Source organism: Pseudorasbora parva, chromosome 3, assembly GCF_024679245.1.
Source record: "Pseudorasbora parva isolate DD20220531a chromosome 3, ASM2467924v1, whole genome shotgun sequence".
Lineage (NCBI taxonomy): Eukaryota > Metazoa > Chordata > Actinopteri > Cypriniformes > Gobionidae > Pseudorasbora > Pseudorasbora parva.
Window position 1 is genome coordinate 45,153,656 of NC_090174.1, and position 12,938 is coordinate 45,166,593.

The window sequence follows — 12,938 nt, forward strand, 5'->3', positions numbered from 1 at the left end:
AGTTACAGTCAATTCCGCTCCCGCAGGAGCTCTGATACGCCCTTCCAAAACCCGTTCCACTGTCTCAGCAGTCTCACAGTTCCCTTACAGAGAGCCTAATTCTCTGTACAACTGGGTCTTCGGATAGTTTGGGAAAGCAGATTCAAAGGGCTCATCTCCACTGCCAGCAGTATCACCAACCTCACTCCTGCAGTTCTGTTCCTCCATCCAAACTAGTCCCACCACCACAGCAGTGTCATCTTCTCAACTCCTACAGGAGCCTAATTCTCTGTACAGCCAGCCCATTGGATGCGTTCGAAAGCATGCTGAAACAGCTCGTCTCCACTGCCACAGCACTGCTATCTCCTCCCGCCTACAAGCAACCACCCCCAGCTGACTACCAACGAGTTTCACCCGTCTGATACCACGACCACCAAAACCTCAGAAAATAATGATCAAAGATCTCCCGATCCAGTAACTAACCCCCCTTCGATCGGCACAGCACCAGTTCATGCTCTGCAACTTTTGGGGGGCATCAACATCATTTACTGGCTGCTGTCCTATGCTAGTAGCAATTTTTTGGGGGAGTACTCTGGGTTCGGGCCAAATACCGAGCTCGGAGCCCTCTCCTCGGACAGCACGCCAAATACGCATACTATTTATTCTATCTGAATTATTTGTAAGTGTGAACTCGTGAATAGAATTAAGTTGACAAAACTTAAAGGGTTTAAGTCAGAACAACTTAATAGAATTAAGTAATGCTTACTTAATTTAATTAAGGCAACAAGTTTGCATAATTTAATTAAGTAAACTGAACAAATTAGAACAGTTATCCATAGGAGCCTGAGCCCACTGCCGAGCTGGAGGCCGCATTGATGCCCACCATGCCCCTGAGTCAACGGCAATGCCCACAACGGAGCCTGAGCATGAGGCCACTTCTGTTACGGAGCCGAAAGTAGCCGCCCAATATGACCTGCTGTGCACAGGGGCGCAGGAAGATGTTTTAGGTTGCGGGTGCTTTGAATTATTTTTTTATTTTATTTGGGCCCCACATTTAAATATAAAAACAATATTGAGTCTTTTAAACGTCTCAGGTTACTCACGCAACCTATGTTCTCTGAATAGGGAACAAGACGCTGCGTAATGATGCATATGTGGTACGCCCATGGGTGTGCTGATTGTCTAAAGCCCTTATAGAATCACGCCAATTCATTGGCTGATGGCGCAGCGCCGCCCCTCTAGCTCATCACCTTTGAGCTATACTGGCGCGTGCGCCATCTTCTCCCCAGATTTCTCTGCCGAGCAAGACGGCTTGTCCGCAGTGCGGGGTGCTTGGCAGCATGCGCAGCATCTCATTCCATATTCAGAGAACATAGGTTACGTGAGTAACCTGAGACGTTCTCTTTCATAGGTTCACTCAACGCTGCGTAATGACACATATGGGGAACGGTATACCACACACGCCAAGCTAAAGCGATGCCACATTTGACACGTATATCAGGTAGACCTGAACGGCTGGATTAAGCTGACAGAACATAGGAACCCAGAGCTATGTCGAGATCTAAACTATAAAATTTGACAAAAGTGTGCGGTGAGGACCAACCTGCCTCGATATAAATGTCCTCCAAGAAAGCCCCCCTGGAGAGTGCCTAAGAAGAGGTCACACCTCTAGTAGAGTGTGCTCTAATGCCCAGAGGTGAAGGAACTCTGCGCACTTCATAAGCTAAGAGATAGCCTTTGTGAAAGGCACACCTGAAAGCCACCTGAAAGATCAACATACAACTTAAATGCCCTAACTTGGCAGAGCAAATATAACCTCTTGTCCTCCGAGGAGGCAAAAGGCGAAGGGTGGAAAGAATGGAGGAGGGTGACCTGCGAGCGGAAGGATGTCGACAAAACCATGGGCACATAACCCGGCCTGGGTCTCAGAGAGACCTAAACTAGGCCGGGAGCAAAACCCAAGCAAGTCTAGCTAACAGAGAGGGCTTGCAAATCCCCCGCTCGCTTTAAAGAAGTAGATCCAATAAAAGAGCAACTTTTAAGAGTCAGAACCCGCTCCGGAGCTGACTCCAATGGCTCAAAGGGAGCACTCGTCAAACCTACCAGGACAATAGCCTCAGGTGCTTGACCCCTCTCATAAAGATGAGACTAAAGAGTGCTTCCCAAAGGGGTCTCATCCAACTCCCTGTGAGCGGCAATAGCCGCTACATACACTCTGAGAGTAGTAGCCGTTTTCCGGCTGCAAACTTCTCCTGCAGAAACTCCAGAACTGAACCATAGGGCAGTCGACTGGACTTCTACTGTGGGCTGAACACCATGCCTGAAAAACCTTCCACTTGGAAGAGTAAAGCTGCCTCGTAGAGGGGGCTCTGGTATTAGCGATGGTCTCCTGCACATCTGCTGGTAGACTGGCCCTTAAGACTGATGGCCCCAGAATAGGCCACCCGCACAGTTTCCAGATTTTGGGACGAGGATGCCAAATCCTGCCCTGGAGCTGGAAAAGCAGATCCTTTCTGACCAGAATCTACCATAGGAGGGGAGTCCAGGAGGAGAATCAGCTCCAAGAACCACGTCTGGGATGGCCAGAATGGTGCCACCAGCAGAAGATTGGCCTCACTCTCTCACACTCTACACAGAACCGCCGGAATCCGCTTAATGGGCAGGAATGCATAGAGCTTCAACCTCGGGGGGTGAGCGAACGCATCCACTCCCAACTGCGCAGCACTCAGAGAGAACCAAAGCAGGCATTGGGATGACTCCTTCGTAGAAAGAGGTCTACCCCCGCTCTGCCGAACCAATCCCAGATCTGGGCTACTCTAATAAAAAGTCGATTGGGGACATATTGACCCCAAGGACAGAGTTTTCATTCGATTTTACAATTGAATGCAGAAGTCCACAGTTAAGTGGAACTGGTTTTGGTGTTTTAATAATAAAGTAAATCATTGTTTTATTATTATTATTATTATTATTATTATTATTATTTATAATATGTATTATTAATAATTAAATAAAGTCATAAAGAGCTTTACAAGTTAAGATCCATGTTCAGCCCACAGTTAGACACATCATCTACAACAGATTTTTGAAACGACATGAAGTCTTAAAGAATGGGGAATAACAATCTGTGAATGTAGGAAATGATTACAATACATCTGTTCACAACTGATTATTTTACAGCAATTGTAATTGTTTAAAATCTGATTTATAGGCTTTCATACAATCAGCCCAGAGTACTGGGGTAAGAACATTAAAAAAAAAATCTTTCTTTTTTAATTTATTCTGCAATGCATTTGTATTTGTATTACATTCACATGTGAATTTCATTATTTGAAACAGCCCAGATGGAAAAGGTATTCTGTTGACACCATGGTTGGCCCCAGTTGTATGGGAAGGATCCTTTGATCCCGTATTGATTGATTCGATCTTCAAACAACAAAACATCACCATTGCAACTACAGTCTTCGCTCTTGGAAAGTGAGTTCCTATCTCTCCTCTAATCTTTGAGTTTAAACAACATCAAATAAACAAGAATGCCTTGTCTTTGTACATATCCCTGCAACATTTCAGCCATAAATTAATAATTGTTAGCTAGATTGTCCATTATTTGTCTAGAAATGTATGTATATGCTTGTATATAATTAAATAATGTTGTTTTTTATTGTTTTTTGTTGTTGTTGTTTTTTATAAAACTATCTAATGTGTGTAATATATATATATATATATATATATATATATATATATATATATATACAGGTGCTTGTCATATAATTAGAATTTTCAGCAAATAGTTTTATTATATAATTTTTTTATTTTACTAATTTCATTCAAAAAGTGAAACTTGTATGTTATATTCATTCATTACACACAGACTGATGTGTTTTTTTTATTGGACGCGCCTACCGGGAGGGGGGAGTTATGTCACATACCTATGCTGCGTCCCAATTCGCCTACTTATACTACGTCCTAAAAGTATGTACTCTTTTTGTGAAGAAAAGGTATATACTTTTGAGTGTGTAGCAGAAAAGTATGCAAGCTTCGGGACATACTACTTCGCCATCTTTAACGGACTCTGTCGCTTAGTTACGTGCATCCCGTCACCGTTTATCTGCCCTGTCAATCATCGTCAGATTCGTCACAGTTCAAATCCTTCACATTCAGTTTAATCTCCTACCGTATCGGAGAGAAATGTAGCCGCTCGTTGATCTGCCATATGTGGGTCTTTAATGCAGAGACTCTCCTCATGTATTTACAGTTTAAATATAATGATGCATTTAAAAGTTAATGGCCAAACGTGTCATTTCAAAAGTTCTCAATGCTGCTGCGGGTGAAATATAATGTGACAACACTGAATAAATATATTTTTGTCAGGCTAAATATTGATAGTTGGTCACTCAAACCCCTTTATCTAAACTTCTCTACTTAACCGTCGAACTCGCACATCCGTCATGTTTGTAGTTTTTTAATGCTTTTTATCCGCGTTTGTAGTTCTAATCGAATCCTCGTCCAACTCGCAATGGGTTGTGGGCAATATCAGCCGTTAGAGTGCCCATCGATCCATACTGTGAATTCGGACCGGAAATAGTAAACCATCCGGGAATCTTTGGAATACTCTTTTCAACATACTACGATTTGGGACATACTAATTCTATTTTCAAATACTATTTAGGATGGATAGTATGCGAATTGGGACGCAGGTCTGTCTGTTGTGGTTTTTCCCCTGTGTTTCCTGGTTTTGTGAGTCACATGTTCCTTTGTTTCAGTTTCCCGCCTTAGTTCAGTCCCCACATCTGTTAATTAATGTCATCTGTGTCTAGTCATCTGTGCCACCTGTCCCCCTCGTTAGCCCTGTCTTCAGTGTGTATTTAGTTCCCTCATGTTCAGTCCTTCCTTGTCCGGTCTCCATTATACCCGTTATCCCCACCGGTACTGTTTATGTAAAGGTATGTGTTAGATGTTCAGTGGAAATTCAGTTTATTGTGAATAAAGTCTCTTAAGGCCCTATTTTAACGATCTGAAACGCAAGTGTCAAAGCGCGGAGCGCAAGTAACTTTGTGGGCGGGTCTCGGCGCTGTTGTTATTTTCCCAGCGGGATAAATGGCTCTTGCGCCCGGCGCAAATCTAAAATGGGTTGGTCTGAAGTGGCTTCATTATTCATAGGTGTGGTTTGGGCGTAACGTGAATAAACCAATCAGAGCGGCATCCAACATTCCCTTTAAAAGCAGGTGTGCAAGTTCCATTATGGATTGCTATTATTATGGCGTATTTACCAGGCGCACGCCAGGAGCGGTTCACAGCCGACGTGACTGATGTTCTTGTAAGAGCAGCCCTTACGAAACAAAAATATATTGCAGTATATTGGAAAATTTCATGCAATACATTAGGAAATATATTAACATATATGGGAATTAATATTTATATCTTTCAATATATTGCAATATATATTGAAAGCGGCAATCATTTGTATATTTTGCAATATATTACATGAATATATAATATATTTTAATATAATATATCATATAATATAATATATAATATATTATAATATAATATATCAATATATTATTCCATATATTTACAATATGTTAAAATATATTTCAACTAATATATTGGTAAATATATTTTCCTTTCGTAAGGGAGTGAAAGACAGAGAAGTTGTGTTGTATGGGGATGGGAGAAACCCACCTAAAATAGCGTCGGTTAAACAGGCGTCGGTTAAACAGTTTTTTTTTTTTCAGTAGATTTTTTTCCCTGGTTCTTGACGGACAAACCAATTTGTCAGATGTCCTTATATATATATATATATATATATATATATATATATATATATATATATATATATATATATATATATATATATATATATATATATATATATATATATATATATATATATATTAGGGGTGTAACGGTTCACAAAATTCACGGTTCGGTTCGATACGATACACTGGTGTCACGGTTCGGTTCGGTACGGTTCGGTATGTTTTAGATAGGCCTACAGCAAAAAGAAAAAAATGGCAGATAAATTACCTTTTTTTATTATTTTTTTATTAAAACTAACAAAGTATGATTTTTTTTTTTTTACATTGAACAATGATGGAGCTATACTTTACCCATCTTCTATGTAGTTACAGGAATAAGACATTTTTATTCTTTACATTAGCGTGTGCGGTGCGTGTTGCATTGCGTTGCAGGAGCCCCACACCCTGTAGTGCTTTCACATATGCTGCATTTGCAGTCCGCAACTGATTAGCTGTTGCACACCACAAACACAGCATTGATTCATTATTTTTTATTTAAAATCCAAAAGTTTTTACTGAACATGCCTCGTCAGAATTCCAATTATCTTTGTTTACTCTTTAATAGAAGTCAGGTTATGTAGCCTATTACATTTAAACAACATTTTATTAAATTCATTTATTCATATTTATATACTTTAGATTTAGCTCATACAAGTGGCAAAACATTTAAACATAAGTTATAGCCTTAAATCACAAACATTTTAAATTAGAAACTTACAATAGCCTATTCAAAAACAGCCGACTCTCGTCTTTTCTTTCGTTTTTACACACTTTTAAAAGAAATCCTGGAGGTCAAAAAGAACTTTGCTTTTCACCTCCAAGAAAGTATGAGTGCTATCCATTATGGCACTTTTTTTTTTTTAACCTAAATGCCAGGTAAGATGTCGTTTTGTTGCTTTACATGAGAAAAAAAAGCCATGTATTGACTTTGAAACAAGAGTATATTTTAAATTATATGCATCTGTGGTGAAATTACTAGATTTTCGCGTCAGTACATGTTTATTTTAATGCGAACAATGTTCTATCACTTTAATGCAGCAACGCAGCGCAGCAAAAAATAGACTCGGTACTAAAACGATCCGTGCACTGCTGCAGACGCAACGCTCCTGGAACGGACTGACGGACCGCATCTGTGTGAAAGCTGTGATCCGTTAACATGGGTACGGAAAAAAATACGCACCGCACACGCGATGCAGACGGAGTATGTGTGAAACGGGCGTTAGGTCTCATATCCGCGGCTATAAATGGACCACTCGCCGCGGTGATGTCTTTTGCCATTTGAATAAGTTGGAATGTCTGTCTAAATGCTGCGGGGATAGTTTGTGGCTGTTTCTCCTTTTTATCGTCTTGTTGTCGGCGTAAATGAGATGATTGACATGACATTAATTATTCCTGCTGCTGTACCATCAGCAAATGCGACATACCGTTGTTGTTTTTTAATCCATCACTCTTGCCAACACCATCATAGCTAACAAAGAATCCAAAGTTCACCCAAACACCAGACCTGTTGGTTATTGGAGGATCTTCTATTTCTGGTTTGTTAAATGCAATAGCCATTTTGCGACGAGCATTCAGCGCGTAGCCTACTGAGTAAGCGAGCACCTGACTGAGCAGCCTAAAACATATTTGGTGTTTTTTTTTTCTTTCACTTCGGCGGTGTCAGGGGCATTGGCTGTTACGTCGTTTTGGTTATTGGGCTACCTTGTTGAACGCGTATTATTATATTTCACACACTTTTTTATTTTCCAAATTTAATTAATTAGTCCAAGAACCGTTCGGTACATAATACGAATACGCGTACCGTTACACCCCTAATATATATATATATATATATATATATATATATATATATATATATATATATATATATATATATATATATGTCTTGCCACTATTGGGCAAACAGGTCTGATCCTTAATTACTACAATAAGCCTGAATAATTTGTAAGCTAGATTTATGCCTATCTTCGTGGCACACCACAATGTGTTAATATTTTTTTTAGTGTAACAATTTATGATTTGCAAAAATAACTGTTGCATCTGTGTAGATTTCATGAGCAAAGTGTATGTGCGTTGTGCACGCTATACATTTTGGTCAAGCATGCGCCCTTAAAATAGCATAATGAACAACGCGCAACGCGCCGCTGACTTTAGACTGGGTTTTTTCTGGTCAGTGGCGCAACTGTTTAATGGAACAGCAAAATAGCACCAGGGATTGTTTGCGCCGGAACACGCCTCCTTTTTTGCGCTGAACCGCCCAGGGAGCGCAAGTTCATTCACTAGTTTAGCGACGTGCTTCTGTGGAGGGAAAAGCGCGCTTTGCGCGGGTGCAAAATAGGAATGACACATGCGTCGGAGTACAAAGTCAATTGCGCTGGGTGCAAGATAGGGCCCTTGGTGTTTTAGAAGTCTTGAACTCTCCTTCGTCGCATCTACACACCCATAACATGTATATTATTGTCAACAAACTGTTTTGTTCACATTGAGATCCGTGTATAAATAAACACTCTATCATAAAAACAGTCTCTTGCCGCGACCCACTGCTTCAGTGTGACCCAGGTGACGAGCAATTATGAAAATCTAAATCTAATAGTACAGTAACATGATTTGTGGGTGGAGAAGTGACGAACAGACAACGCCAGCGTCCTCTCCTCCACGTTGCCTAGCCAAAAATGATGAAAGATGATGAAGTAGTATGTCCCGAAGCTTGCATACTTTTCTGCTACACACTAAAAAAATATGTACTTTTTCTTCACAAAAAGAGTTCATACTTTTAGGTCGTAGTATAAGTAGGCGAATTGGGACGCAGGCAGTATCTCCCTCATACGAATTTTCCCTCTGACTAATTTCTCCACTGCCGCAGCAGTGCTGTTCCCTCCCAGAACCTTCCGATCCTACGTGACCACTTGGAAATGTTCAAAGCATTCCACTTATCTTATGCCGTGCAAAATTTCCCTCCTTTTAATCTCCTCACTTGTTTCCTACTTTAATACTGTTAAAGGCCTCCAAGTTGGGTCTATCAAAGGCTACTTGAGCAGCGTCCAATTTTTCTGCAATAGGGCTTGGGCGCCGCGTTGCATTCTGGGACGTTGCGGCCATGTTGATGGCCTCGCGAAAGTAAACATACAACAAGTCGAATGAGGAGAAGCAGAGTTGGGAGAAAGAAAAAGCATGTTAAAATCCCGAAAGGGATGTGGAATTTACCGGGATACGTTAAATAGGGATGGCAGGGACCGCTATAGAGACAAAATCGGAACTATTAAAGTTTTGGATCCACATTAATTTCCAAAGAAAGAGCGGAGCACCGACGACGACGGTAACTTTATTTTGTTGGTCCCCAACAGACATTCTACTGACTATAAGTAACTTTGCAACTACAATTCAACTTATTCTACTAGCCCGAACCCCAACACATAACCATAACCTACCAGTCTACTAATACTCCAATTAGTGTTAGTTGACATGCTGTTGAAAACGTACATAGTTAGTAGAATGTTTAAAGTGGACTATGGAAATAAAGTCTAACCGAAACGTATATATTATTATTATTATTATTATTATTATATAAGAAATTGCACTGCCTCCGTTTTTATTTGTTATTGCAATGTTATTGTTTACTATATTTATAATTTGCACTTCCTCCGTTTTATGTCTTTTGTTGTTATTTTATAGATACCTATGTATTTGCTTATATAGTATTGAAAGAATTTATTTTTAAAAAAAGTGTATTTATAATTGTTATATAAAGTGCACTCCGTTATATAAAGTGCAACAACTTGCACTCCGTTTTCTGTGTTCATTTTTTATTTGTAACCTTTTACCTTGAAGCTTTCCACATTTCTGTGTTCTCAGGTTGCACTACTTGCAAATAAACACTAAAAAACATCTGATTGTGTGACAATTCTTGCTTTTTGCACATCATACTGTTATTACTTCTTGTCCGTGGTTGCGCCTCCAAGCATGAAAGCGGTGGAAGGTTAATCCATTTTCGACATTTCCCATGGTGATTATGTGTTGCGCTGTTACACCCCAAAATGCAGCAACGGTTTACCATAGTAGAAATAACGCCAAAATAATCAAATTAAGACACACGACTGAGAGGGAGTACGTCTATAAACAGTGCGCAGTAGTCCGAGTAGCAGTAAAGGATGCCATCAACATGGCCGCCACGCCAAGTAATGACGTCATGACGCCCAAGCCCTATTGATTTACTGCCATCCCTCCCCCGAGAATTCACAAACCTCCCTCCTTATCAAAAGGTTTCAGCGATCACAGCCCATCCACCCTGACAGCAGATAACCCTAGACGTTATCACAAATGTATCCATACCTTCGTACAGGTTACCAGCTCCTTATTGCAGCCTGCGAACTCAACATCTCTTGTTTTAGCTTTTTTAGTTTCTTAGGATGCTCATAAATCACCATCACTATCTCAGACAAATAATAAATAAATAAAACGTAGTTTTAGGTTTTTAATAGTACTACATTAGTACTGACCTAACCTTTCAATCTTATCTCATTTTCCGTCGGGCAAGGCTTACCCATCCGATACAGCATGTCTTGAGCTCCTGTTGGATGCTGCAAGAGACATGCCGGACAGTGGCTATATTTTTCCCCTTCTTTTCCGTCTGGCGAGGCTTACCCATCCGGTGAGGTAAGTCTTGATTTCCTGTCGGATGCCGCGAAAGCCCTCTTTGCCAGCATTTATCCTTTTCTTTCTCTGACCAGCGAGGATTCCCTTTCCGATGCTTTGAGAATTGTTCTCCCATCGGATGCCGCAAGGGCCCTCCAGGTTGCTATCAATCTTTTTCTTTTTCCATCCAGTGTCCATCAGAGTCTTGATCTCCTTTCAGACACCACAGAGCTCTCCAGGTCTATGCCTATCCCTTCTCTTTTCTCCGTCCAGCGAGGCTTACCCGATACTGCGAGTCTTGATCTCCTTTTGGATGCTGCAAGAGCTCTCCTGGGCGATCATTCATGCCTTACCTTCCACCCGTCCGCCAGCGAAGCTTACCCATCTGATACAGCGAGTCTTGATCTCACATCAGATGTCGGGGGTCTCTGGTGGCTGTCCCTGGCTCTTTGATTTTTGGGGGGATACTCTGGTTTCCGATTGACCTTTAGCTTTTTATTTCCGATTGATGTAAAAAATTGATGTAAGTGTGAACTTGTAAACTAATATTAACTAATGAACCTTATTGTAAAGTGTTACTGAAACTTTAAATAATGTTGACATATAACAAATCTGCTTCACAGGTCAAATAAAAAAAATCGCTATTACAACATTTAAATAAAATGTAAAGCATAGACATTGTGAAATAATCGAAATAATTGAGAATCTTGTAACAAACAGTACATTTCACTTCTCTGTTATAACTTGTATGTAATTTTTTCTTTTCCTTATAAAGGTCCAGAAATTCCTGTTTTTCGTCAGGTGTCTGTTCTTTTTTAAATATGCTTCTCTGTGGGACTCTAGATTAGTGTGGCGTGCTGGTGACACTTATTAACACACCATTTCCATGGCTCTTGGCCCTGCCCTGCTTCTCGTCACAACAATAAACTTATTACTTGTGTTTTACACCCTGTTTAATTCTCTTTTTCTGGGAACCTACCCCAGTAAAAGCTAAAGGTCATGTTGTCTAATTTTATGTATGTGGTTTTATTGGAAAGGTAACTGGAAATTTTACATTTTAGTGTTTGTCTTTTTTTCAGTTATTGTGAAGGGGGAATTGAATTGCCATTTTATTTATTACTTTCCTATCTCTGTTTTTCAGATATACAAAGTTTCTTAAGGATTTCCTGGAGTCTGCGGAGCAGAATTACTTTGTTGGATTTCGTGTACATTATTATCTGTTCACTGATCAACCAGAACAGGTTCCTGCAGTGAAAATGGGTGAAGAACATTATCTGACAGTGTTGAAAGTCCCTAGTTCTAACAGATGGCAGGATATCAGTTTGAGCAGAATGGCAAGACTGGAGAAACTGATTGAGAGCCAATTGGTCAATGAAGCCAACTATGTTTTCAGCCTTGATGTGGATTCAAAGTTCTATGGTCGCTGGGGGGTGGAGACTTTGGGTAGTCTGGTAGGTGTGATAAATCCATGGCATTATCATAGATCTCGTGAACAATTCACATATGAACGGCGGCCAGAGTCTCAAGCGTTTATTACTTATTCTGAAGGGGATTATTATTATGGTGGGGCTGTGATCGGTGGCTTAGTGGAAAACGTATATAAGCTTGTTAAAACTTGCCGGGAGCAGCTGGACATTGATAAATCTAAATCCATTGAGGCAGCATGGCAGGAGGAGTCTCATTTGAACAAGTACTTTCTTTATAACAAACCCAGTAAAGTGCTTTCAATCGAGTATTTGTGGGATGACAGAAAACCTAAATTAGAACATATGAAACTCATTCGCTTCTCTCAAATTGTTAAAAACTACAATGAAATTCGTCCAAACCCATAACAACTGCTGTATGGAAATTATATTTTCATTATACAATAAGCTTATTCAGCTTCCTGCAGCCCTTTCTTTTGTAAAAAAACAAAAAACAAAAAACACCCAGAAAACCTATATATATACACACATACATACATACATACAGTGAGGAAAATAAGTATTTGAACACCCTGCTATTTTGCAAGTTCTCCCAGTTGGAAATCATGGAGGGGTCTGAAATTGTCATCGTAGGTGCATGTCCACTGTGAGAGACATAATCTAAAAATGTTTTTTCTGATTTCTCACCTTTCTTAGGATCATGACAATTTCAGACCTCTCCATGATTTCCGAGTGGGAGAACATGCAAAATAGCAGGGTTCAAATACTTTTTACTTACTTACTTATATATATATAAAGAAAGAGAGAGAGAGAGAGAAAATATAAGTTTGATATAATACACAATCATATAGCCTAAATTTAATGGATTAATGCTGCCTGTCAACAATAAAAACAATCTCAGTGTAACTGCTTAATTTCTTTCATATATTATATTATTCTAAATATTTTAACGGTTTTGGGGGAGATTTTTAGGAGATTTGTAATAATTTTCTTTGTAAAGAAGATTCGTACAGTTAACAGCATTATAAAAAGACTCATATGTGGCATCATTCTCTCTATGAAAACAGTAAACCGCATTCACTGGTTCTAACACTATAGCGATACG

The 12,938-nt window shown here is 39.8% G+C and overlaps 1 protein-coding gene across 1 annotated transcript; it reads left to right on the plus strand.

The window, feature by feature from the left end:
* Positions 1-883: 883 nt before the first annotated feature.
* On the plus strand, positions 884-12,241 carry LOC137072163 (globoside alpha-1,3-N-acetylgalactosaminyltransferase 1-like). The gene is made up of 4 exons (XM_067440380.1): positions 884-993; positions 3,188-3,217; positions 3,316-3,453; positions 11,551-12,241. The coding sequence occupies exons 1-4, from the start codon at positions 884-886 to the stop codon at positions 12,239-12,241; spliced, it is 969 nt and encodes a 322-aa protein (XP_067296481.1).
* The last annotated feature ends 697 nt before the right edge of the window (positions 12,242-12,938 follow it).